The 27,533-nt window shown below is 40.4% G+C and overlaps 6 protein-coding genes across 6 annotated transcripts; 2 read left to right on the top strand and 4 right to left on the bottom strand.

Annotated features, from left to right (window-relative positions):
• The first annotated feature begins 231 nt into the window (after positions 1-231).
• On the top strand, positions 232-7,274 carry K441DRAFT_661017 (putative pre-mRNA splicing helicase). Its single transcript, XM_067648810.1, has one exon. It carries the CDS (start codon positions 426-428, stop codon positions 7,128-7,130), a length of 6,705 nt encoding a protein of 2,234 aa, XP_067503173.1. The 5' UTR covers positions 232-425; the 3' UTR covers positions 7,131-7,274.
• Positions 7,139-8,144, bottom strand: K441DRAFT_722350 (Ctr copper transporter; the record flags this gene model as incomplete). The annotated part of the gene is made up of 4 exons (XM_067654071.1): positions 7,139-7,512; positions 7,575-7,701; positions 7,829-8,015; positions 8,079-8,144. 4 exons carry the CDS (start codon positions 8,142-8,144, stop codon positions 7,398-7,400), a joined length of 495 nt encoding a protein of 164 aa, XP_067503172.1. The 3' UTR covers positions 7,139-7,397.
• Positions 8,145-8,458: 314 nt separating this feature from the next.
• K441DRAFT_661015 (3-hydroxyanthranilate 3,4-dioxygenase) lies at positions 8,459-9,486 on the top strand. The gene is made up of 3 exons (XM_067648809.1): positions 8,459-8,714; positions 8,773-8,848; positions 8,915-9,486. The coding sequence occupies exons 1-3, from the start codon at positions 8,569-8,571 to the stop codon at positions 9,329-9,331; spliced, it is 639 nt and encodes a 212-aa protein (XP_067503171.1). The 5' UTR covers positions 8,459-8,568; the 3' UTR covers positions 9,332-9,486.
• On the bottom strand, positions 9,132-11,962 carry K441DRAFT_661012 (uncharacterized protein). Its single transcript, XM_067648808.1, has 7 exons — positions 11,603-11,962; positions 11,064-11,524; positions 10,746-11,019; positions 10,579-10,700; positions 9,777-10,521; positions 9,574-9,719; positions 9,132-9,488 (listed from the first exon to the last, which is right to left on the bottom strand). Exons 1-7 carry the CDS (start codon positions 11,756-11,758, stop codon positions 9,383-9,385), a joined length of 2,010 nt encoding a protein of 669 aa, XP_067503170.1. The 5' UTR covers positions 11,759-11,962; the 3' UTR covers positions 9,132-9,382.
• Positions 11,963-12,949: 987 nt separating this feature from the next.
• On the bottom strand, positions 12,950-13,655 carry K441DRAFT_133317 (uncharacterized protein). Its single transcript, XM_067640085.1, has one exon. The coding sequence runs from the start codon at positions 13,507-13,509 to the stop codon at positions 13,105-13,107; it is 405 nt and encodes a 134-aa protein (XP_067503169.1). The 5' UTR covers positions 13,510-13,655; the 3' UTR covers positions 12,950-13,104.
• A 1,471-nt stretch (positions 13,656-15,126) lies between these two features.
• Positions 15,127-15,922, bottom strand: K441DRAFT_722342 (uncharacterized protein). Its single transcript, XM_067654070.1, has one exon. It carries the CDS (start codon positions 15,479-15,481, stop codon positions 15,188-15,190), a length of 294 nt encoding a protein of 97 aa, XP_067503168.1. The 5' UTR covers positions 15,482-15,922; the 3' UTR covers positions 15,127-15,187.
• Positions 15,923-27,533: the final 11,611 nt, after the last annotated feature.

The following is a 27,533-nucleotide window of genomic DNA, read 5'->3' as shown; positions in this document are numbered from 1 at the left end:
TATATATATTCTAATAGTAATAGTGTCCACGGGCACCAGCAGGACGCCGTGGACGTTGTGGACGTGAGTTAATGCATAGATGCACGTATTTTAATGCTTACGTACACAAGTTTTGACCAATTTATAACATTTTGAGACTAGTCCAAGGCAGGCGCAAGAAGCGATCTGCGGCTCCAAGCTCCTGGGATTTTCTTATTGACCGCGATGCAACTGTTGCTTCACGGTCGCCTTGCACAACGCCGCCACCTCAAATTCCTTCTCCCTCAAAACACTGGCTGGACCCGGCGCGTCCTTCTCTAAGCTGCGCCCTTCTCTGCTTCCCTAATTCTAAATCCATCCGAGTTCGACCTTTTTGTTATTGCCCAGCAAACTCGACTCCAAGAGCCTCCGCCGCCGTGATATATAATCAACCTCATTCATTCAAGATGGCGGACCAAAAAAAGGAGAACAATCTCGCCCAATTCAAATATGCGGCCATGTCAAATCTGGTCCTCCAGGCGGATAGACGTTTTGTCACTCGCCGCGGAGATGAGAATACTGGAGACCCAGAATCGTTGGCGGGTCGCATCAACATTCGCGACATGGGGTCGCGAACTGCGCGTGAAAGCGCACCCGTTCAGAAGAAGAAGCCTAAGGGCCCTAGCGATATAGAACGCGGGAGCATTCGGGAAGGCGAAGATGTTCTAGAGCGGGAGCAAAAGAAGAGAAAACGTGGGGAGCCTGCACAACTGCGAGGGGCTGGCATCCTGTCACAACAAGACCTTCTCGTTGAGGATTTAAAGTATCGGCCAAGGACGCCTGCAACCAGGGCGACGTACGAGCTCATCACAACTATCGTTGGGAGGAATCTCGGCGATGTCCCAAATCACGTCACTCGGAGCGCTGCTGACGCCGTTTTGGAGTATCTTAAGGACGACTCTCTAAAGGATTTCGACAAGAAGAAAGAAGTTGATGACATTTTAGGGATGTCTATGGGCTCCAAAGAGTTTAATGAGCTAGTGAACCTTGGAAAAAAGATTACAGATTATGATGCTCAGGATGAGGACGAGAACATGGGTGACTCGGGTGAGAGTGGTGAGGGCGCTGATATCGACGAAAAGCAAGGTGTTGCGGTCGTCTTCGATGAAGATGACGATGACGAAGAGAACGCAGGCCAGACCTTCGAGGTTCGAGACGAAGACGAATCATCGGACGAGGAGGGCGATGCATTCGCAGAGCGCAACGGCGCTGAGGAGGCTGCTGCCGCTGGCGGAGCAGCTGTTGAAGCACCACAAGACGACGAGATGGGTGACGGCGAAGAAATGATCATCGATTCCGGCTTAGCCGATTCTTCAACCAGCAGAAGAGATGATCAGAAACTCATCGCAGCCCATGAGATTGATGCTTATTGGTTACAAAGGCAAATCGGACATGTGTACGAGGATGCTCATACACAGCAAGAGAAGACTCGAGATGCTTTGCAAATCCTTTCCGGTGTTTCAGATGACGGCGAGGACAAGCCACTACGGGAGATCGAGAACGATCTCATGGAGCTCTTTGATTATGAGCAGCATGAGCTTGTCGCGAAACTAGTACTCAACAGGGACAAGATTGTTTGGGTCACCCGGTGGAGAAGAGCTGCAGAAGACAAAGACGCAAGAGCCGCAGTTGAGCGAGAAATGATAGCCGAAGGGCATCGACATATTCTTAATGAGCTTCGCACTCGAGAAGACCCACCCAAAGCAGATGCACCCTCTACCACGAAAAAATTGAAGCTGGATTTAATGGACATTGATGTTCCCTCAGCATCAAAGGATGCAGTTCAGGCAGATGCACCAAGGGATGGGGGCCTAGTGGGTGGGCTGCAACCAAAACGACTCATTAATTTGGAAAACCTAGTCTTCGAGCAGGGCAATCATCTTATGACAAATCCCAACGTGAAGCTGCCACAAGGTTCCACGAAACGGACCTTCAAGGGCTACGAGGAGATACACGTCCCAGCACCAAAACCTAAGAGAGATGCCAACGAGCCGAAGAACATGCCGACTTCTGAACTACCTAATTGGGCAAGGCAAGGATTTGGCACATCAAAGGAGTTGAACCGCATCCAGACTAGGTGTTTCCCTACTGCTTTCAATGACGACGGTAACATGCTCATTTGCGCGCCTACTGGTTCTGGAAAAACAAACGTTGCAATGTTAGCTATGCTTCGAGAGATCGGAAAACACAGGAATCCTGAGACGGGGGAAATTGCACTCGACGATTTCAAGATCATATACATTGCTCCACTCAAGGCTCTAGTCCAGGAACAAGTTGGCAACTTTGGCAAGAGATTGGAACCATATGGTATTCGCGTGTCGGAGTTAACTGGCGATCGCCAACTCACCAAGCAGCAGATTGCAGAAACCCAAATAATCGTAACCACGCCCGAGAAATGGGACGTCATTACGCGAAAAGCCACCGACACCAGCTACACAAATCTTGTTCGGCTTATCTGCATTGATGAAATCCATCTACTTCACGACGACCGTGGACCGGTGCTTGAGAGCATTGTCAGCCGAACGATACGTCGCATTGAACAGACCGGTGACAATGTCCGATTAGTAGGTCTTAGCGCTACTCTTCCTAACTACCGTGATGTGGCTAGTTTCCTTCGTGTCGATCCCATAAAAGGCCTGTTTCACTTTGATGGCACGTTTCGACCATGCCCACTGAAGCAGGAATTCATCGGAGTGACAGATAAGAAGGCAATTAAACAGCTGAAAACAATGAATGATGTCTGTTACACCAAAGTTCTGGAGCAAGTTGGGCAGAATCGAAACCAAATGCTCATTTTCGTTCACTCTCGAAAGGAGACGGCCAAAACAGCAAAATATATCCGAGACAAGGCCCTTGAAATGGAAACGATTGGTCAGATTCTACGAAGTGATGCCGCTAGCAGGGAGATCTTAAGAGAAGAGGCAGAAAGTGTTGCAAATGCGGATTTGAAGGATCTCATGCCTTACGGCTTTGGGATCCATCATGCCGGTATGACCCGAGCGGATAGAACGTCCGTTGAGGACCTCTTCGCCGACGGCTCCCTCCAGGTGCTGGTTTGTACAGCGACACTGGCTTGGGGTGTTAACCTTCCTGCACACACGGTAATCATTAAGGGAACTCAAATTTACTCGCCTGAAAAGGGTAGCTGGGTCGAGTTGAGTCCTCAGGACGTATTGCAAATGCTTGGACGTGCGGGCCGACCTCAGTACGACACCTACGGAGAGGGTATTATCATCACAACCCAGAATGAACTGCAGTATTATTTGTCGCTCTTGAACCAGCAGCTTCCAATTGAGAGCCAGTTTATCAGTAAGCTGGCCGACAACCTCAACGCCGAGATTGTTCTCGGAAACGTCCGAAATCGTGACGAAGGAGTCGAATGGCTAGGCTATACTTATCTCTTTGTTCGAATGCTAAGATCCCCGGGCTTGTACAGCGTCGGCGCCGAGTATGAAGATGATGACGCTCTAGAGCAAAAGCGTGTCGATCTGATTCATTCCGCTGCCTCTGTGCTCGAAAAGTCAAGTCTTGCGAAATACGAGAAGCGGTCCGGGAAGCTCCAAGCGACCGAGCTAGGGAGAATTGCTTCTCATTACTACATTACCCATAACTCCATGATGACATATAATCAACACATCCAGCCATCCATCACACCCATCGAGTTATTCCGTGTTTTTGCTCTAAGCGACGAGTTCAAATATATTCCTGTTCGTCAGGATGAAAAGCTAGAGCTTTCGAAGCTGCTCATTCGGGTTCCCATACCCGTCAAGGAGAGCATCGAAGAACCTCACGCCAAGATCAATGTCCTCCTTCAAGCCTATATTTCTCGACTTAAACTGGAGGGTTTGGCACTCATGGCAGATCTTGTCTATGTCACCCAATCAGCAGGACGTATTCTTCGTGCTGTCTTCGAAATCTGCCTCAAAAAAGGATGGGCATCAGTGGCAAAAACCGCGTTAGATCTTTGCAAAATGGCTGAAAAGCGAATGTGGCCTACGATGACACCTTTAAGACAGTTCACAGCCCCTAATGCGACATGTCCTCGCGACATAGTGCAGAAGGCAGAGCGAATCGATGTTCCTTGGGCTAGCTACTTTGATCTGGATCCACCCCGAATGGGAGAGCTTCTAGGTATGCCAAAAGCCGGCAAGTTAGTTTGTGGGCTAGTCGCAAAATTTCCTCGGCTTGAAATACAGGCCCAGGTGCAACCCATGACGAGGTCAATGCTACGCATGGAGCTCACAATAACTCCTAATTTTGAGTGGGATGATTCTCTGCACGGAGCAGCCGAGAGTTTCTGGATCTTAGTTGAGGACTGCGATGGAGAAGATATTCTGTTCCACGACCAATTTTTGCTCCGCAAGACTTATAGTCAAACTGAGATGAACGAGCACTTAGTGGAGTTTACCGTACCAATCGCCGAGCCAATGCCGCCGAACTACTTCATCACCGTCGTTTCGGACAGGTGGATGCATTCCGAGACCAAGCTTGCTGTTTCTTTCCAAAAGCTTATCCTTCCCGAGAAGTTCCCTCCACATACACCGCTACTTGAGCTACAGCCCTTACCCATCTCTGCATTAAAGGTCAAAGAGTATCAATCTCTTTATGATGGACTTGCTCGTTTCAACAAAGTTCAAACCCAAGTCTTCAACTCTCTATACTCTTCGGATGATAATGTTTTCATCGGAGCGTCGACCGGTATTGGTAAAACAGTATGCGCTGAGTTTGCAATGCTGCGGTTTTGGTCAAAAGCCACGGAAGGTCGAGTCGTCTACATTGCTCCCTTCCAGGAACTTGTTGATATTCGGCTGAAGGACTGGAAAGCACGATTAGCGGGCATTTCTGGGGGGAAAGAAATCGTCAAGTTGACGGGCGAAACTACGGCGGATCTGAAGTTGTTAGAGAAGGGCGACCTCATTCTGGCAACACCCTCCCAGTGGGATGTTATCTCTCGACAGTGGCAGCGACGCATGAGCGTGCAGAGCGTTGCACTTCTCATCGCTGACGAACTCCACATGCTAGGCGGTCAAGGAGGCTATACATACGAGGCCATTATTTCTCGCATGCACGCCATGGCGTTGCAATTGGAGTCTGGAATGCGTATAGTTGGGTTGAGCGTTTCACTCTCCAATGCCCGTGACATTGGAGAATGGATTGGAGCGAACAAGCATACCATCTTCAATTTCAGCCCGCACATTCGAGCAGTTCCTCTTGAGCTTCACATTCAGTCCTTTTCAATCCCACACTTCCCCTCGCTAATGCTTGCGATGGCTAAGCCCGTCTATCAATCAGTACTCCAACTATCGGCAGATAAACCAGCAATGATCTTTGTCCCGGGCAGAAAACAGGCACGCGCAACGGCTTTAGATTTGCTTGCCGCTTGTGTCGCTGACGACGATGAGGATCGCTTCCTGAACGCTCCTCTCAGCGACCTTGCGCCAGTGATGGACAAAATCAACGAGCGATCTTTGGCAGAGTCTCTCTCACATGGTATCAGCTATTTCCACGAGGCCCTTACTTCCTTCGACAAACGGGCTGTGGAGCACTTGTTCAAAGTTGGTGCCATTCAAATCATGCTTGTCTCAAGGGATTCCTGCTGGGAGGTTGCCAGTAATGCTCATCTCGTGATCGTAATGGGCACGCAGTTTTTCGAAGGCCGCGAACACCGTTACATTGATTACCCTATTAGCGAGGTCTTGCAGATGTTTGGCAAAGCAGGCAGAACTGGAGAAGATAAGATTGCAAAGGGGGTTCTCATGGTACCAGCGGTGAAAAGGGAATACTACAAAAAATTTCTGAACGAGGCGCTTCCCATCGAGAGTCACCTGCAAGTCTTCTTGCATGATGCGTTTGTTGCTGAGATTAGCTCAAGGTCAATAGAGTCAACTCAAGACGCCGTCGACTGGTCTACTTACACCTACTTTTATCGTCGGTTGCTCGCAAATCCAAGCTACTATGGGCTCGCCGATACTTCCCACGAGGGCCTAAGCGCTCATCTCTCCGAACTTGTCGAATCGACGCTAAAGGACCTTGTAGAAGCCAAGATCATTGAGTTGGATGAAGATGATGATTCGATTACTCCTCTAAACCCAGCCATGATTGCGGCTTACTACAACATCTCTTTTATCACAATGCAGACATTCTTGCTATCTCTAACCGGGCGAACGAAGATCAAGGGCATTTTGGAGATTGTTACCTCTGCTACCGAATTCGAAGGTATACAGATCAGGCGCCATGAAGATCATGTCCTGCGACGCATCTACGATCGCCTGCCTGTCAAGATGTCGGAGCCAAACTACGAGTCACCCCATTTCAAAGCGTTCGTGCTTCTCCAAGCACATTTCTCCCGAATGCAGCTGCCAATTGACCTCGCTAAAGATCAGGAGACCATTCTGAGGAAAGTTCTAAATCTGCTTAGCGCTTGCGTCGATGTCCTCTCGTCAGAAGGTCATCTCAATGCCATGACTGCCATGGAGATGTCGCAGATGGTGGTCCAAGCGATGTGGGATCGGGACAGCCCACTAAAACAAATTCCACATTTCGATAACCAAGTGGTTAAAGTAGCCAATGGATTTAATATCAACGACGTCTTTGAATTCATGGATGCTATGGACCCAGAAGGAAACCCCAACTACAAATCCCTCATCGAGCGCCTTGGATTGAGTAACCAGCAACTTTTCGACGCAGCAACCTTCACCAACGACTACTATCCCAATCTTGAGCTCTCATTTGAGCTCGACGACCCTGGAAATATTACTGCAGGTAGCCCATCGCATATCAATATTACGATCGAAAGGGAAGTGGACGAAGAAGCGGAGCCAAAAACTGAGGTCCACGCTCCATTTTTCCCAGCGGAAAAAACTGAGAATTGGTGGTTAGTTGTTGGGGAGGAGTCCACTAAGAACTTGCTTGCAATTAAACGGGTCACTATTGCGACGAGGTTGAAAACCAAACTTGAATATGTGGTACCGTCGCCAGGAGATCACCAACTAACGCTCTACCTCATGAGCGACAGTTACTTTGGGGTGGACCAGGCACCGACTTTTGATGTAACGGCCGCAGAGGGTATGGATGAAGATGAGGACGAGGACGAGGATGAGAGCGAAGAATAATTGGTTTTCGAAAACTCTTAAAGTATATGAGCCTGTACTGAATGAATTGGAGGCGTAAGGGTGTCGAGTTTGGGATACGATATGGATTTGTGTAGTAATAGACAAAAAAGGATGATATTGCATATCTCCGTAATTGGAACGTAACCAATTGCCAATGATGCTCTATGAAAATAGCTACTGCACATTGCCAACGCTAACGGCCAACGCTACAGATTGTTTACGCTAGCCGCAGTTGTTTGGGGTAAAGGCCCATAGGTATTGCATCAATTAATGGCAAGCAACTGTCTTCGCCGCAGACACATTGCCGAATAGAATGTAACCTAGGAATGCTCCAGCGGCCACAGCGAGCATGACCCAGCCATTATACGTCATGAAAAGCAGCCTTCTCGAGCGGTCAGCGGTCTATCTTCAGGCAGCATTGTCCCTACGAACTGGTTTACTCACATTATGAAGAAAGAGTAGAAGACTTGCAGAGCGTAGAGTGCCGCCTTAACCACCTTGGTTCTTCTCTCAACCACCCGCGTCGACCTCCCTGGCCAAAGTAATGAGCTCGATTCGTTATCCACCGTATCTTATTGTCTCTCGCTCAGCATTGATCTCGGAACGGCTGCAGAGGGAAAGATTGCATGCCTTGTGCGCCGTCTCGATTGTGCCAACTCGATATAGCAATGATACAGCAAGGGAAGGCTCAGACTCACTTGGTGTGTCGTCGGCACGTCTAACGTTTGAATGGGCTTCGTAACGGCGGGTTATCTCCCGGATGGCCTCATAGCCGGCAGTGAGGGCGATTATGGCCATCAGCGACCAGATCAGCGATGGAGTGCCGGAGACGTGCCATTTCCGAAATACAATGCAGAGGTCCCGGGTGTCCCAGGTGAACAGCATCTGGATTGGCGTCGAGCTGTATTAGCGGAGGCTGGATACGCAAAGGGAGAAGTGTTGACGAACATTCATGCTGCAACGATGGGTGGTGCTGTGGTCCATATTGCCATGGTCCATGTGAGAATGATCCATGTGAGAGTGATCCACGCTGAAGGATATTGGTGCGAGAAGGGAATTGAAGCAGGTGGGAGTGAAGATGAAGCAGGTGGGAGTGAAGATGAAGCAGGTGGGAGTGAAGATGAAGCAGGTGGGAGTGAAGAAGAAGTGAGTGGTTGTGATAGGAGTTGGTGAAGAAGGCTGGGCTCTTGCTGCGTGTACTGTCTCGGTGGTGTTGCGTAGCCCGGAGGGAGGCAACCCTCGTAAGACCGAGGGGGACGCCTTGGCATTCCCGACAGGTAGCCCTTTGCAAAGACCCCCAGTGCCTCCTCGCCCCGCATCTCCCGCATATCGACATTTAATGGCGGCCGAGGCCTCAACACCAAAAGTCGACTATTTATCCACAACTTCATCAACATCATCACCATGCTGCTTCCTGCTCTAACGTCGTGATCTTGCAATGCAGTCCTTCCGACCTGCTCTCCGCCACGTATGCCGCCCACTACTTCGGCACTCTTCTGTCGCCTTTGGGCCTCTATCAACTCGTACCTTTTCCTCCACCTTCGCGCCCCGAGCTCTTACCAGCCCATTGAACCTCCAAAAATGGTAAGCATTCACCAGGGATCATCTCGGACGTTTGTTTCAAAGCGCTAATCAAGCACAGGCTTGAAGAGAACTCTCACCTTCTCAAGCCACCTGTAAACAATTACTGTGTATACAATGACGACGTCACTGTCATGGTGCGCAACTCCTTGCAAAATCCTTAATCTGCTCTAGTATAAGCGCTCACTCATTTATTCTCTTAGATCGTCGGCGGCCCAAATGAACGAACAGATTACCACATCAATGAGACCGCGGAATGGTTCTACCAATACAAGGGCAATATGCTACTCAAAACTGTCGATGAGGGCAAATTTAGAGACATAACAATCAACGAAGGAGACATGTTCCTGCTACCGCCCAATACCCCCCACAATCCCGTCCGCTTCGCCAATACGGTTGGGATCGTACTTGAACAATCCCGGCCCGCTGGCTCGTTGGATCGTCTTCGCTGGTATTGCCAAAACTGTGGCGAACAAGTGCATGAAGCGTCCTTCCACTGCACCGATCTGGGAACACAGATCAAGGACGCCGTAAATAAGTTCAAGGCCGACAAGAAGGCAAGAACTTGCCGTAACTGCGGATCCCTATGCGATGTTGCGCCCAGACCACGCAACAATTAAACGATCCTTGGAATGGCACAAGCATCCAAACGTATAATTGATGTAGCACTATTACAAACCCTTCCACATCATTTTTGCAACATGATCATTCTTCTTCCTACTGGATTTGAGTAGGCCAAGAAACTTCAGCTCTGCCAATGCTCGCTGGAAAAGTGACCTTGACATATCATAAATATCAGTGAAACCGTACGCTGGAGTGAGGTTGTATATCAGAGGTCTAAGGTAAACTTTAGCCAACTCACATTGTCGTAAGCTCTGCTTCGTCCTCTTCCTCGCCAACAATTGCGTTGAAAGCCGACCACAAATCACTAACATTCACCAGCGATCCAGATTCGAGGTAAAGTTGATACAGAATGGCGGTGGCCGGCTGGGTAGAAGATAGCATACTCTGTAGCATGTTAATGGACGAACCCATTTCTTCTCACTGGGAAAGCTGAAACTGTACCTCGTCGTTTCCTGCTTCTGGACTGAAGCAACAGCTGCAGTTGAGGTAGTCATGCGGGGAAGAGAGAGAACGCTCTATTACAAAACGCGGCTTAGGGGCGAAAGTTTCCGAGTGTGGTGACCTAAGATCGTAAAGCAACACCTCAGACAGAACCATACTTTGAGGCGAGATCAATGTATTCGTAAAATAACTCTCAATATCATCATGGAAACGCCCTATAAGTTCTGAGTAGGCAGTGTCTTGCTCTGAAAGTGTGGATCTCTGCTTGCTAAGTTCTACTTTCTGTGCAACAATCGTAGTTCTAAGGGTATTATTCCGAACATCATGCTGACTCCTAAGTGGTGTTTCATTGGCGTTTTCTTTGATTAGGCTATCAAGTTCTCTCTGGTATGTTACGACATCGATGGGGAAAGAGCGCTCCTTCAAGGCCGATAACATCTCCAGTATTTGATATAGAAGATCCGATGAGGCTTTTTTTACCATTAAAAGAGTCTCACGGACGATTGGTGATCCATCGAGTTCACCAGAGACAGCCTTGACGTAGAGAGTAGAGCGGGAAACGTATGGCGTTCTCTGAATGGAGTTGCGTATTGCCGCCAGGATTGAAGTAGCGGTGACGAGATTAGATATAACCATCTGTCCGCTTTTAACATTTTCCATGGTGTTGTCGTATAGATATCGGTCAGAGTCGAGCAAACGACGAACTTTTCTTGCGTCGCCCTTATCGAGCAAGCTCTCAACCCATCTACAGCAGTTAGCAGTTAGCAGAGAAAGAAATATTGATAGATAATCAAGCTAATACCTGCGAAAAGAAGGGAGGTTTCGTAATGCTCTAAAAATATCATGCGATACTTGGTCAAACTCAAGCAACCGACTCAAAAATATGCTGAGAGGATTCGCATAGAAATGAGACATGTACGCGTACTAGAACTAGTGAGTATTTTACCAAGAAGAGAGTTAAACACTCACTTTAAGGGCATCAGAGAATGCCTGCACACTTTGGATATGATCTCTCTGCCGCTCAAGAAGTCTACTACTGAGGTTCGGGCCTAGACGTAGTGATACATCCGGACCGTCAATTGTAGCGCAAAATATCTTTTCGAGAATTTCATCAGCTTGTTTGACATTGAAAGTCTCGCCCCTTAATAATCGTAGCGCTGTTCCAGGTAACCTGTCTTGAAAGCTTTCAGACGAAGTGGCTATACCGAATAGCAAAACGAAAGGAATGCGATTCAGCCAAGTACTAAACGTATTAGTCGCATCCCAATAAGTAAAACTGCTTCATACCTAAATAGTTCAATCATCTCGACTAGGAGGGTAGCATCAAACGCTTCGCTATCCTGGATTGTTACAATGATCTTATTGGTTTGCGCTTTGGAATACCATTCTTGGAGAACCACAAGGTCATAGTCGAGTGGCTTGGGACCAGTCCTAGCACTATTGCCCCCTCGATCCTCTTGTTCATCGGCATTATCCAATTTGGAAGTGGCCTTTTTGATGAGATTCCTCAGCAGCATCTTGAGGTTAGGGCATTCGCCAGAAGTGAGAACAACAAAGGTGGCATCGGTATCCGCTGTGACTTTCTGACCTAGACGATCAAAGAAAAACCCGTGAGAGGCGATGCTGGGGCCAGCTACAATAAGACCAGAAGGTATCGAGGGCTCTCGCCGATGATGGTCTACGGTGGTCGCAGAGACAAATGATACAAGATTTTCAAAAGTCGTCAAATCAGCTTCTTCGATGGTAGCCTGTATCTGTGAGTCCAGCAACGCAGATTAAGCAGATAAAAAAAAAGTAGATGCAAAGAGTAGATGTCACAAGCTGACCTGGATTCGTTGCTCTTGGTGAGACCAGATGTGGCGGTAGACATGCTCTCGAAGAGGCCATGATGTCTGGGTAAACGCGTCAGTGACACGGCGTCGCTTTGCTGCTCTTTCGTCAAGGGCGGGTTGGGCAAAGACATAGCATTTCCGGTGCTCCATAATTCCAAATGCTTGCTGAAGGAAGTGTTGCCGTCGCGCGAAACACCTGACGTGCAGCTCAATTTCCGCTTCACGCGTTGGCCCGTGACCCCAACCTCTTTTTAATTTTCTCAATCCTCCGTAAGGTCATTCCCAAGACATTTATATATACTGGCGAAGTTAAGGCAAAACATTCAAAACACAGGATAAAAGGTGCAGGAAAATATTATATTACAGCCTCTTGCTCTAAATCAGCTATGTAACATTTTACGTATACACTCTCGTGACCTAGTAATCAACAAGGATAACGAGATCCAATATGGCCATTTCTCAGTCACACCAAGTCGTTTCGCATCAGATGACCACATGGGCTATTTCAAGCCCAAAGCTATACTTAGACGGACACACCCATTGCAGCAAGAACAAGCAAGGCCAGCCCAGTAGCTGTACCGACGCGGACCGCAGCGCCAGTGAAGGGTATCACAGTGCTAGTAGCTGACGGGCTCACGGGATTTCCGGTCCCAGTAGCTATGGTGGTAGTGTTCAAAGCTGCACAAATATCTCCAACCAGCGTGGCAAACTCTGTAGGCTGAGTAAGCAGCGAGAAACAGCGAGTGATCCTGAAGGCGTAGGTGGAGGAATAGACGCCCAGAATCTATGCTAGAGTAAGGGACACATACGAGTGAGCTCGGAAGCAGTGCAGGTGGAGTTTTGCTGGAGACAAGGCACCACTACAGCCTTGATTGTATTACTGTTGGCACAATGACAGGCATAATCCGTTACTCGTGGCACCCACTAGTAAGCAGCGCTTACTAGTGGTCCCGGGCTCAATGCAACAACCGAGCTCAATGCAACTTTTATATTTGTATGGCGTCTCATACAAAATCGACCTTTTTCCAAGTTGAATAACTTAACAATACTACATAGAAATTATATAAGAATTTAAAGGCTTATATATAATCCTTTAAAAATCAATAATATAACTTATTTAAAGCTGATATTTATTGTATTTATTGTATTTCTATACTTTTTATTATTATATTTTATTTAAGGCCAGTAAATACTAAAACTTCTATAAAATAGAAAATTAATATTAAAATTAAGTTTCTTTATACTTATTTAGGTATAAAAAAAAGAAGTATATATATTTAATAATTTATTATAGCGTTGTTGTTGAGTTATTCAACTTGGAAAAAGGTTGATTTTGTATGAGACGCCATACAAATATAAAAGTTGCATTGAGCTCGGTTGTTGCATTGAGCCCGGGACCACTAGTAAGCGCTGCTTACTAGTGGGTGCCACGAGTAAACTGCAATTTGCCTTTTCTATGCCAGCTTTGTCGCATGTCTCCTGTGCACGAAAGGGGTCTAATTAGCGTCAAGGATCTTCCCAGTCATTGGTAACAGAGGATGACAGGCAAGGAAGTGGAGTGGCCAAGCGTCTGTGTCCCTAAAAGATTTCAAAAGATGGGAGCCCTTACTGCACAGGAAGGAATTTGAGCGGCATATTGAGCGGGCGTCTGCGCGAAGACGGTAGCAATGACGGAAAGCAGAGCGAAGAGGATAGCCGAAGAGCGCATGACTAATGGGTGGGCGCAAATCAGGACTTGGAGGGAGCAGTGCTCGGGATGAGTGAGAGGGCAATTGGCGGCAATTAACAGTTACGAGCAAGTCTGGAGCAGTTGGAATGGGAAAAGGAAGCACAACGTGAAGTAACAACAGGAGAAAGAGTTTGGGCAAGATGAGGAACAAAGAAAACAACTGAGTAAACATAACGTATTAGCCACCCAACGAGACAGCCACCCACTGAAGACAGCCACCCACCGAAGACAGCCACCCAGCCACTGAAGACAGCCACCCAGCCACCGAAGACAGCCACCCAGCCACCGAAGACAGTTACTCCCCCCTGAACGCGGACTCGCATCAAATTCAAGATTAATTTTAGCTCATTACCTCAGCAAGCTCAGACCATAGAATCAATTAGCGGATAACGTCCTAGCCACCCGATCGAGCCACCCTCTGAGCAGAGCTCTCGTATGCACAGACTCTCACTCAAATCGTCAATTCTATCTAAAAATATCGTCCTGCATTGGTAGCTCCTTCCAAACCTTCTTCGCGAACGTTATTATACCTTGTAGAGCTCTACGTCTTTCCTTTTGAGCAGCCTCTTTCTGCTCCTTCTGCTCCTTCTGCTGGAGCTTCTTAAGAGCCTCCTCTACCGATAAGACTCGTGCCTTCCCATATAATGTTTTCTCCTTACTACAACGTTGCCTCTTCTGCTTCTCCATAAGCTCTGTATTTATACGCTAAAGAACAGTTTTATTAGCCAGAGTACTTAGAGCAATTTTCTGTAGATTAAGTATAGCTTCTAAATGTAGGGGTGGTGCACCTTGTAGAATTAGATTAATAACTTCGTTAATCTTCTCCCCTATAGAAGGAGATACAGAAATATTAATTTGTACCCCATTCTTATTAGTAAGGCTTGTAAAAGGAGGAGTTTTAGGCCGGATCTTTGATAGAACAATAGAAGGATTAAGGGGAATAAGGCCTGTTGCCCGCTATGCACTAGCTATATTTGTTAAAGATATAGCTTCTTTACGCGTAGCTTGATAATATTATAAGAACTCCTGCTTGGTAATACTTAAGGCTCCATAAAGCGCAGAGTTGTAGAGGTGCTTTTTATAAGCTTTGGCTAAGGGCCCAAATACACCAACATTGAGAGGCTGAAGCCTATGCGTTGAATGGGGGGGGAGGCAGAGAGCCACGATCTTGTGAGCCTCACAATACTCAATGAATTGCATTGATACGTGGCTCTCGTGGCCATTAAGGATCAATAAGCGATAGATTCCTTAGAGTCGTGGCTTCGTGTATAAGTTAAAGTAGTGCAACCAATTAAGAGCAATATCCGAATTTGTCTACCCTAAATCGCTTACTTAGATAACCGTTTCGCGATTAAGGCGTAGGGTTATCCAAGCTCGTTATATTTACTTTCCTTTAAAGATAATATAAGGAGGCAGCCGATATCAATTTCCTAAGACGCATTTAATTAAGGACACCCACTCGCGATTACCTGGCTCTGCAATGAAGACTTTAGCCTCTAATTATAATACTAACACCCTAACCCTATTACCAATTCCTATTGCAATTCCCTTCTCATCTATATTATATTAATCTCCCTTAGAGACTCTATACTTAGCGACCGTAGCTGCATACAACTTAAACTAATCCTTAATAATCTTAGGGTCTTTAGTATCCTTTCGCTTTTAATCAAGGCCTCTAGCGAATTAAGCTTTAAGTTCTGGGTGGTGTTTAAGGAAGTTCTTATACTAGTAACGTGATCCACAAGCTAGTGGCCCACACAAGCAAGTGGCCCACCCCACCAAATAAACACGCGATCGCAAAACGAGGTAATCAGTCAACCACAAATAACTATATTTGGTGTAGCTATCTACTAGCTAGTTACCTGCCGTCTAGGGCACGTACGTGCTGTGTGTTCTGTTGATTTGCACATACTACACTTGCGCACTACCCGTTGCGGTCGCTCAGCCGCTGCCTCTGCTGCCCCCTCTGCCGCCCCCTCTACTGCCCCCTTCTGGGCAGCTTGTACTCGAGATAGCCCTTCTACTCCTAATAAAACACCCCCCCTAGCTATATACGTGCGCCTAGTTACCCTCTTTCGTTTTTGGCGCTGGTTTTCCATACATAGCTTTTGATTTTCGGTTACAAGCAGGACAGTACTTAACATCGCTATTTCGCAACCCTTAACAAGCTAGGTAAGGGCTTGCTCTATTAGGCTTGGTGGGCTATACGTGCGCTATTTAAGATAGCGCCTTAGTAGGACCGTCTGCTTCTGTAGCTCAGCAATATTATAGGGTATTTTAGCTACCCAGGATGCATTTAATCGCGAACGTTGGGGTGATGGTGTCTGATATTCGGTATGCAGTAGTAATAGTACGCGATCTGGATCGTATGGAACTAGGCCAGTAGCTGCAAATCCTGCCCGTATATTATTCTAATGTAGTGCTGCCTACCTAGCCTACCTATATATAGGCAGGAATTCGCGTTTATCAATATGGTTAACGCCGCGGCTTATAATCTGTTTAATAAGGTGTCCGTAGGCCTGCTTTAGTACTAAGAAACAGCCTACGTCTAGTAGCTGCAGTAGATGTGATAAATGCGCCGGCATACAAAGGACAACTATGTGGTAATCCAGGCAGAACCGATTGAATTCGGGCGATACGTGGCTATTATGGCCATCTAGTACTAGCAGCCGATGCGTGCCAACAGTGCGATCCTTTGTATGCTTGTGGAATACCTCTATTAGCCAGGTTAGGCTAATCTCGTTTATTGTTTAACCATTATCGCTAACACCAATTAACCAGTCGTGTGGTATAATATCATTCTTATACTAGGCAGCCTGGTATATTACTGCCTTAAAGATAATAAGTGGTGGAATTGCGATCCCTTAGGCATTAATGCATTTAATAAATATAACCCATTTTTAATTACCTGGCTGTATAGTTCTAGGACGGCCAGCCCTATTAGTTCCAGTAACGACTTTTATAGTTACAATAACACCCATTTAGTAGCCGGTTTTATTAAAATTCCAGACATTGTTATCTAGAATACTATACTATACTTTTGTGTCTTAAACGCGTTTAAACCAGGCCCGAATAAGCACAGGATCCTTATATTTCGCCCGTTAATAGTCATACTTGTAATTATATTTGGATTTTAGATCGTTATGGCGGTTAACGAAATTTCGCACCCAGTTCTAGCCAACAGTAATGGTCTGTCTAGTGCATTGGGTAGCTAAAATACTAGCCATCTGCCGTACGGTCGCAATCCTAGGCGGCATACCGCGTTAATCCATTGATAGAATCCACTGCTTAAGACTCTCTTCTTATATTAGTGTAAGACGGCGATTTGAGGCAGTAGAACCGCGCTATAGTCTAATGCCGCTGACGCGTCGCTTGACTGTCTTTCGGGACACGTCGTATGCCCTCTCAACACCTCGTAAGGATGTAATTTGGCCCAGCTTATAGGCTTAAACACCTAGGTCGACTCTGCCCTCTCAAAAAAGGGCCTCTTACTATTGTAGTTCTGCCATTTAGGTGGTTAAATAACGCGTCGCGTGTTTGGTGGGGTAGGCCACTTGCTTATATAGGCCACTAGCTTATAGATCACGTTATTGGCTAAGCTCCGTAAAATACTTCTTTGCTTTAAGAATATCTTTAGCCATAGATTTAAGGTGCTAGATTTGGGGTGGCCACCCCTAGCTTCTTATAGTATTAATCCATTTAATAATAAAATCCTCCTTAAAGACTATAAGCTTTTATTAGTCTTAATAGGCCTCTTTATATAATCGGCGTCCCTTCTAATAGTAGTTAAGAGTTAATCGCGGTAGGTAATAAGTTTTAGCAAGCTCACGAATAGATTGGTTGGGGTTAGCTTCTAAAAGCTTAATTGCAATTTCCATTCAAGCTTCTTAATCGAGTTTAAGCAGTGCGGCAGCCGTAGAACGCATGGTTGTGGTGTAGGAAAGGTAAGATGCATAAGAAAAGGGGTGATTTGAATCGCGATCGGCGGGTGGCTCGATCGGGGGGTTGGCTCGATCGGGTAGCTAGGACGTTATCGCTAACCTTTTTTATCAAAAAGTTGATTCTATCCTTTTGTGTGCTAAGTTTTCATAGACTTTTCGTATATGCACGGCTCATAAGCCAATCTGGAAGCTCTATACCGTATAGAGCTTGGTGTTAAAGCCTCTAGTCAGTGCAGTAAAGGTGCTAGCGCCTCATTTGGCGCTTGGATATTGTAGTAAACAGCAGCGACGTGGCCAGGAAGCATATAATATTTGGTGTAGTTGATCAAAAGCTTCAATATTGTCGCCGTCTATTTGATCATTAAATTGTCAGTAAAATATCGTCCTTATGTAACGAAGTCTTGTAGTAGATACTATGGTGGACTTGTTAATAGGCTGAGTATATAGGTAAACACAACTACAAGATCTAACTAGTGGAGTAAGTGCCTAATAGATTAACTCCGATTAATTCTAAGATTTACTATAAAGAGAGAACTATCTACGGTAGGGACTAAGGGTCCTTAAATACACAACCGTACGTCTAGGAAACCCCCTTTATACGTAATGTATATATTATCTAAGGCTTAACGACGTCTAACGCGTTTAACACGTTAACTATTATAATAACCTCGTCTACTACTCTGTCACGGAACACCCCGTGACACCTTATACACGTCCACCTGTTTTACCGACTCAGCAATTAGAAACCGACCACGAGACCGCAACTTGCCGCAATCCACGACAATCTGCCGCATTCTGCCATATTCTGCCAAGTCCGCCAAATCCTGCCAAGTTCTGCCAGGACTACTACCTAAATCCTATTCTGCCCCATGCACGTGTTAACTAAGTAATTAAGATAATAATATATACCCTTTTTTCCTATTTCCTTACCTTCTTTCCTTATATAATGTCTTAACTTTATTATATCCCTTCGGCTGGTAGATTTGGTCCTACGGTTATCGATAAGAGCCAGCCAAGAATCAATAGGATCAAGGCCCCGTAACCATACGCGTACTTTTGATTCTGGTGTTCGCGCACGGTCCAACTATCGTAGAACCTTACCAGCTAAAGGGATAGTTTATATATATAGCTTAATAATATCTACTTTACTATATATTGTTATCGCTTATACTTACTCCGTAATATTATATTATATTAAACCTATGCTCTAAACTACCCTATTTAGTATATAGAATAACTTAAAAGCCTCTATATCTATAACTAACCTATATATTATATTTACTAGGGCTTTATAAAATTGGCCTCTATACTTCTATATAGTAGAGCCTAGAAACCTAGTAGCTACTATTAGTGTTCTATTAAAATTATACTAATAAACTACTAGAGTAAACGCAGAGACGTATATACGGCAGCGCATCTCAGGCGCTGCGATATAATAGTAACGGGAAATTTTTTCTTATTAAGAGGGTAAGCCCTAACAAAGACTTAGAAATATCGCTACTATATCTTAATATACGTTTCAAGCTATTAAACCACGGTAATCTCTATCTCCAGCGACCCCTTTCTTCTATATAGTATAACTACAATATACGCGCAACTAAACCATATATACTTTGTAAGTAGGAGGCCTATAATAAGCCTGTTAGACCTTACGCTACCTATACGGTACGTATGGGCTAGAGAGCTTATAAGGCATTCCAACCGCGGTCCGTTTAGTTATAAGACACTGCTGCTATCTTTTTAGTAGTTTATATAGTTAAGTAGGTTATATTAGATATTAAGCAAGAATAAACAATATTATTATATTTACTAAATAAATAAAGAGCCTATAATAGGCCTTTATAGAATTTCTTGCCTATTAAAAAGCCTAATTTATAAAACAACCAAGTCTAAAAAAGAAAATTAAAGAAATTCGCTAAAACCTACTGTTTGCTATACCGTTACCCCTACCTATTCCTACTAGTATTAACTTATAAATACTAGGTAAAAAAACACGTCTAGAACTAGCTCCTTAACCCTAAATTTACTAATTAATACCTTTATAAAGAAGCTGTAAGATATATTACTTAGGTATATAGTAGGGAGTAGGCAAGCCAAGTATAAGTTATAAGGAGAGTCGGTAAAAGAGGACGATATGGTAAAGAGTATAGCAATAGCCTTATATAGAGACGAACTAATAAGGAGGATAGGAGGGCTGTAAGCCTAAAGAGCTTATAAGGAGGTGCCAAGGGCTAGCTAAAGACTAGCCTTAGCAGCCCCTAAAAGCTCTTAGGTGTATACCTAAGTAAAGGTTAAAATAACCCTTATAGAAGCTAACTAAATATCTCCTTAACCCCCACCGCCTGTTTAGGTAAAAGAAATAAACTATATTTCTTTTTTAACTAACTTAAGAATAAGCTAAATAGTAATATTAATTACTACGCCATTCCTAATAGTTAGCTACGTTATACTATAAGTCGCTTAAGAGAAAATGCTATAGAAACTATTTACCTATTTTAGCTAAACACTATAGAAAAACTAGTTGCTATACTAAAAGTATTTTATAGCGACCCTAACTAAACCGCTATAGTATAAAGGAAATTAAATACTATAATATAAGGCTTTAAAAACTTCCTATTATAAATCTGCCTTAATTAATCGCTTAATAGGATATTTAAACCCTAAATTAAAAGTATCCCTTATAGGAGTTAGACCGTTAAATACTATTACTACTTATACTAATATTATTAACGACTTATATAATGGCTTACTATATATTATTCTAAAATATACACCCTAATATTTTACCTCTAAACTATTAGCGACTTAGTTAATTATGGCACTAATATAGTAATATAACGCGCGCAAGCCTATATAATTAGGGGTCTATATAATAAAGCTTTATAGGAAATATTATAGTTATAATAAAGCCTTATAGAAAATACTACGGTAAACTTATTAATGGGCTAGGTATATAGGTAAATAAGAAGTTAATAATATAAATATAACTAGTGGAGTAGATTACCTAATAGATTAACTCTAATTATATTTTAAGATTTACTATAAAGAAGAGAACTATTTAGGTAGGGACTATAGTCCTTTAAATATATAATACTATGCCTAAAAAATGTACTAAGTACGTTGGTATATTAGTATATTACGTTCTTATATTCCTATATTTCTACGTTTTAAACTTATAATATAACTAGCTATATAACTTAGCTACTCTTTATTCTATAGCTTAATTAGTTCTAGCGCCTTCTATACTATCTTAACTAACCTATTTATATCTCTTCTTAGTAGTTCTACTACTGCTAATATAAGGTCCGTAATATTAGCCCCTTCTCTTTGTTTTTATCCTTAAAGATATCTCCTATCTCTAAGTTATCTATTAGAGGTATAGCATTCCCATCTTTATTTTAATAACCTTTATTATTTCTAATACCTTCTATTAAATCTTCCGCATCTAATTATTATAACTAGCTTATAGTATTTATTCTCTTATTAGGTAAACTAATACTATTATATTCTTAATATATAGAGAAGAAGTTAGTATATATTATAATCGCGGCTTTATCTAGTTATTAACCTTCTTTCTATACTAAGTGTACGCGAGCGAATATGTAATTGTCCTATAATATTTAATCCGTCTTTAACGCTAAGTATATATATTTTATTATTCTTTATAGGCGTCTAATGCCTTATCTAATTTATTATAGGGTTTTATATTTAATTTAAGGCAGAGCGCCTTAAGGGTAAACTCGCCTATACTTTTAAGAAGCTTAAACGTTCTTATATTGCTAAGTAGTAGGCCCTTTAGGCTTAAATTAATACGTTTACTCGGTTAACCTTAAAAAGGTTTATAAAAGGGCCTGTTTAAAGGAGTACCGCCTTATTAAATAAGGTTTAGCTAAACTTAAGGCCAAAAAGGCCAAAAAGGCCAAAAAGGATTTTAATTAAGAAGAGGCGGAAATAGCTAGTACGCTAGTAGTAAATCCCTCTAGTTCTATAGCTTTTCTATTACCTTTAACTAATTCTTTTAGTTTTGGCTCCTTTTTAATATTACCTAACCTATTTTCTTTTAGTACTTCTATGCCTTTCCTATAGCATTTTTTAGGGTTTATAATAGTTTTTAGGTAGTCTTATTATAGCCTATCTACTTAACTTTATACTATATTTTATTGTTAACATCTTTATAATTAATAATCTTTAAAACTTATTTTTTGTCTTTTTTTAATATCCTTTATATATATTTACTTTATAAACTAGCGGCTCTATATCTCTATATACTGGCTCTAGTATTATAATATACTATATAGGGTAGATCTTTATCTTTACTAGTAAGTTAAGTCTATATATAACTTCTAAAATCTTAGCTATAATTTTGAATAATCCTAGCTTAATATAGTCTAGCTTTTTATTTAGTTGTTAACTTATAAATTTTTTATATAATAGCTATACTTTATCCCCTTCCTTAAGATCTAGTCCCTTAGATTTCTTAATATTATAGTACTTATTAATTTTTTTAATACTATTTTTACTATAAAGTAGAGGTCCTTATAAAGGTTTATTAGTCTCCATTTTTTTACTTTACTATTTAGCTTATTTTCTTCGCTTATTATTATAACAATAATATTTTAGGCTTATATTTATAATTTGCCTAAAATAGTAATATATCTATACCTTTCTATAGTGTTATATTATATATAAACTGTATAACTAGTAGTAATAATATAGCGGAGCTGTCTATAGTATTTTTTATATACCCCTAAGAGTTACGGCGGCCTTTATTAATACCTATAGTATTATAAAATGCGGCTACCTAGCCATTAATACGTCTATAAAAAAGTATGTAAAGAGAGATATAACACTCGCACGTTTATTACAGCCTAACTATTTTATAATTCGCGATTAATTCCACTACTCTTACTAGTTAGATAACGTATAATTATAACTAGACAGTATAAACACAGATACTTATAAGTACGCTTAAGTGGCGGTAGAATATAAGTAGAATGCCTATATAGTGCCTTTATACGGTATACTATATTAGAAAAGCGTCCTATTATTATAATTATTACTTAGAGTAGAGATATTTAAAGTAACTAAGAATATAAAGGCGCGTAAACCAATTTTATACAAGACTGATAATAATATATAGTAAGTTAACTAGATAATTTTAGATATTACTATACAATAACACGATAATAGCTAAAGTATATTATATAATCCTTTTTATTTAGAGTTTAATTACGCCTTTTTAATATAGCTATACCGTATTTGCTATATAAAGGGAGACGTTAACGCACTAGTTAAAGACACCTACCTTAGCCTACTTTATAGCCTACTTAGCTTCCTATTATATAGTAACCGTCCAGGCGCGGACGGTCGGGGCGCTAATCCCAAAATGGCTTAGTATACGCGAGGTCTTGGCGCCCAAGATAACTTCACTCTTAATTGACTACGTTAACCTTTAACACCCTATCGCTTAATTAATAAGCGAATCTCTAGTAAGCTAGAGCTTTATATTAGCTATATACGTTATAAAATAACTTATATACTAGATTTTTAATCCAATAGCTCTTATAGAGCATCTAACATGCCTCCTAAGTAAGTAATTTTTTAAGTTATATAATTTTTATATATTTTTAGAAACAAAAGGCCTTTAGAACTATATTTTTAAATTAATAAAGATCTATTTTTTCTTTTCTTAGTTTTATATTATATTGCTTACCAGTTTCTTAGTTATTTTAATATATTAGCTTTAAATTAATGATTTAAATTTTTAAAAATTTGCGAGAAATTTATTTCTTGGTTTTATATTATACCGCTTACTAATTTCTTAGTTATTCTAATATATTAGCTTTAAATTAACGTTTTAAAATTTTAAAACTTTTTAGGAAATTTGTTTCTCGGTTTTCTACCCTATTAATTACTTAATTATTGGATTTTCTAACATCCCAGGCTTCCTTTCTTACTAGGAAGAATTATTTAATATACAGCCTATTACTTTATTTACTAATATTTTTTCTCTTTAATTATTTTTTCTTTTTTTTTCTTATTTTTTCTAAGAATTATTTTAAATTTTGGGTATTAGATCTACTAGTACTACTATAATTACTGTTACTAATAAGGCAGCATATAAGAAAAGATAGTTATTAAAAAAGCCCTTAAAGGTATATTTTTTTCTTAGTGGCTTTAAGAATATACTAATTTTATCTAGAAGCAACAAGATAAAGACCTTAAGGAGAAGTTAAGGTAAGAAAGATTATATTTTTTCTTAGTTTTTCTAACATTTTAGGGCTAGCTTTTGGTGACATAAGGATATAGATCCTAGATACTATACTTATCGCGTCTAGAATATAGTAAGTTTTTTGCTATTTTTTAGATAAAAAATAATTAATTTAATATTTTTTAGCGTATGCCTAAAAAGGTGATTAATGGTACTAAGGAATGTAATACACTTCCTTATGGCTATAACTACGAAGTATATTATTAAAAATTCTAATAATAGTAATATAATTTCTTACTTTACCTAGGAATCTATTCTGGAGCTTTAGTATACAAAAAAAGGGCTTTAAAAGGTAAGAAATTTAGTTTATTTCTTATATATTTTAATAAAACTACCTTTTTTTAGGGAAATTCTAACCTTAATAAAAATGAGAGAATGCCTAAGGCCTTCGGTAAACATAGATCTTGCCTTCTTTCCTTTTTTAAGATTCTTTTTAGTGCTTTCTTAGTTAATAAGGTATTTAATTCTTATTTTTTCTGATATTTTTTATTTTTTAAGTAAAATTAACTAACTTCTCGGATTTTCTAATAAGATGCTTAATATTAACGGTGCGCGCGTTACTACCTTAAAGAAGGTTTTAAAAACTAAGTCTAAGGGTGGTCTTTAACTAGGTACGTAAAATGGCTTATTTTTCTTAAAATTTACTAATAAATCTTGCTAACTTCTTATGAATTTCCAGAAAATTCTAATTCCGATTAGTAGCTTAATATTCTTAGTTATACTAAGAATATAGGGTTTTTTATTTTTATCTTTTTGGTTAATTATATATTGCCTTAGTTTATTTTAAGGAGAACATCTTAAATTTTCCGAGATTTCTAAAGGATTTTCCTATATAATCTGCAAAATAGAGTTTCTTTCTCTAGCGTTAGAGGTTATTAAAAATTTTTAATACCCTTCTTTATTTCCTTAGATATTCTAATAAACCTCTCTGGTTTATGGCACTTATATAGGATTATAGTACCTAAGTAGTCTCTTAAAATTTAGAGAATTACTTAATAAAAAGTCTTAAATTTCTTTAAATAACTTTTATTTATATAAAGCTATAGTAATTAAATACAAGCAATAGGGTTATAATATTTTAGAATATTAAAATTCTACTAAATACCTAATTATAGGTAAAGTATTATTATATAGTATTATATAGTATTAGAATATTATTAGAATGGTATAAAACTTTATTTTTAGATAAAAAAAGGCTTTATATTAATGTTTTATAGCATTTTAGAAGTTAATTACTTATTAATTAACCTTAAAATATCTGTATTTAGTATTATATTACAACTTAATCTATTTAGCTCTTTTTTATCCTCTACTTATATAGACTATATAATAACCTATTAAGAATTATTTCTANGGNCNTTATAGTATCTTATANAGTAATNNTATAAGCTATAGCCTATATAGCTATAGTAAAAGAGTTCTTTTACTACTTTTAAAGCTACTATATAAACTTTTTATTTATTTTCTTAATAATATAATTATTTATAACTACTAACTCTAGCATACTACTTAGTCTTTTTTACTATTACTTTAATAGTAATAAACTTACGATATAATTGCCTAATAAAGAAATCTTTAAAATAACCCTAATAGAGTTTATATAAGCTTTAAAGGACTATAGAAACTGTCGGGAATGAGGCAAGCGGTCGTCACGTGACGCCGCGGCACTAGCGTGGCGAGGAGTCTTAAACTCCTTGCCCTTTCTCATTCTAAGGAACAAGCTTTATTAACCAATATTACTATAACCCTACTCGAGTAGTTATTATTGGTAAGTTACCCTATATAACTAATACTGATTAGTAGTTGAATATATAGTTAACTATAGAGCAGCTAGGTTTTTAAATAGAAGAGACAGTCTCGTATAGGGGTGCTATATGCGCTTATATGGAATAGATCCTAGTAATACTATACTATCTTAAACTTACGGAAAACTAGTAATAGAAGTATTACTAAGTACTAGGAGATACTAAGTTGCGTTTATTATATAGAACAACCGCGTTTACGAAGATTTAGTTAAGTACTTTAGGTTAGAAGTGTTACTAAACCTATAGTCCTAAGTTAACGTCTAAAACGCGTTAAACGACGTCCAAAACGCGTTAAATAATATCTCAAATTGCCTACCTCTTAATAGTAAACCTACAAGATCCTATAAAACCGAAAATCCTACCTACCTTTAACGTACGACACCCCGTTAATTTATACCTACTATGGCGTTAACCTATCTAAAGAAGTACAAGAAGGATATTAACCCGGAAATATGGAATACTAATATAATTAACTTTATAAACGCTAAGCAATAAAACCTAAACGGATTCTTATTATACCGTATAGTATACTATAAAGACAGTAAATATAACAACACTATGCTATAGTACTATATAAGGGAGAACTTTATTAGATAGATAAAGGAAACGTAAACTCCTATAAAGAAGGATATTATATAAGACTTCTATAACTTCTTACGGGAGTATAGAGTATTTATACTTATAGATAGAGGTACTATTAGAGACAATATTTAGGAGTAGGTTATTAACGTAAAAGAAGAGCACGAATAGACTCTATAAGAGATTAAGCACCAACTACGCACTATAAGGAAGCTCAACTTATAATAGAATCTAAGTAATATACCTCTAGAGACGAATCTACCTCCGCCCTTAACTCCTCTATATCCAATTTAATCTATGGCTTTAACGTTAGATACTATACCCTAATAAGAGTAGGTATAGGATCCTATTGCTCCGCGATTTAATAACCTTTAGACTCCACCGATTAGACCTATGTCCCTACTATAGCCTATAATATAACTCCTACCTTCTCTATCTTAATCTTAAATTAGAGGCGGTTTAAAATTGCTTATAGAGCTTGCGAAGCTCTATTTAGATTAGGAGAAGAAGTTTAGTAGGGAACTATATAATGTCCTTAATTCGAAACTATATATCTTCTATAATTATTGCTAGAAAGTAGGAATAGAGTTTAATTAATACTACAACGCCTATTCTATTATGCTTAAGGGCCGAGCTAGTACCTTCTATTATAACTATTTGGCAGGAAAAGGATACGATTTTGACTACATAATATATAAGTTAAGATGCCACTTTAAAACAGAAGAGAATAAGCAGCAGTATATATTAGAATAAAGAGAGACTACCTTTCTAAGGATTATTGCTATAAACCCAGGTGTCCCTCGGCTTAATTAGCTTTAAAAGCTCTTTAATTAACTTTAGATAATTTAGCGTAGTTTATCCAAATTATATTAAGAGGATTTCAGCCTATATAATTAAGTTATTAGCGTATACTAAGGCATTAAAGAATGCAACCTTATACTCTTTAATCCTGTAAATACTTATAAAGGAGTATATACTTAATTAAGATCTTCTATTAATACCGCTTTACGCTCTTAAAAAGTATAGCAATTTAACGCCTAACTCTAACCTACTTTAATTGACCCACCTAACTAATATAATTATAACTAAACTAATCGAATATATAGTGGCCGGGGTAAATAATATAGTAGAGGGTATAATTAATAACTATAAGGTAAAGGTGGAGGCCCTTATAGAGGTTTATTTTAAAGTAATCGCTAAAAGAAGTGCTACGTTTATAAGAAACCGAATTACTAGTTAACTAGGCATTCTTTTAATAAGCAAAAGGAGGTATATAATAAGTTTCGCCAAAGTATAAGAAACGTTAGAAATTGTAAGGTTACTATAGCCTACTTTTAAAGCTTCCTAGTTTAATATAAAGGCGTAGAAGATTTTAAGGGTGAGGTTAATAAGGCCGAATAGCTCCTTATAGATATAGAAATTAAGGACTACTTACCTAACCAATACTTTACTAAATATAGTAAGGTAGATAGTATATAAACCGTCACTATTCTTAATAACTAATCTACGCTTTACTCTATTACGAAGTTAGATATCTTTAACGAGCTATAGAAGAGTTCTACGTTCTCCTTTAATAACAGATACTCGGCGAACGTCTTTT

Source organism: Cenococcum geophilum, assembly GCF_001692895.1.
Source record: "Cenococcum geophilum 1.58 unplaced genomic scaffold K441scaffold_25, whole genome shotgun sequence".
In the NCBI taxonomy this organism is placed as follows: Eukaryota; Fungi; Ascomycota; class Dothideomycetes; order Gloniales; family Gloniaceae; genus Cenococcum; species Cenococcum geophilum.
This window is presented reverse-complemented; position numbering and strand designations above follow the sequence as displayed.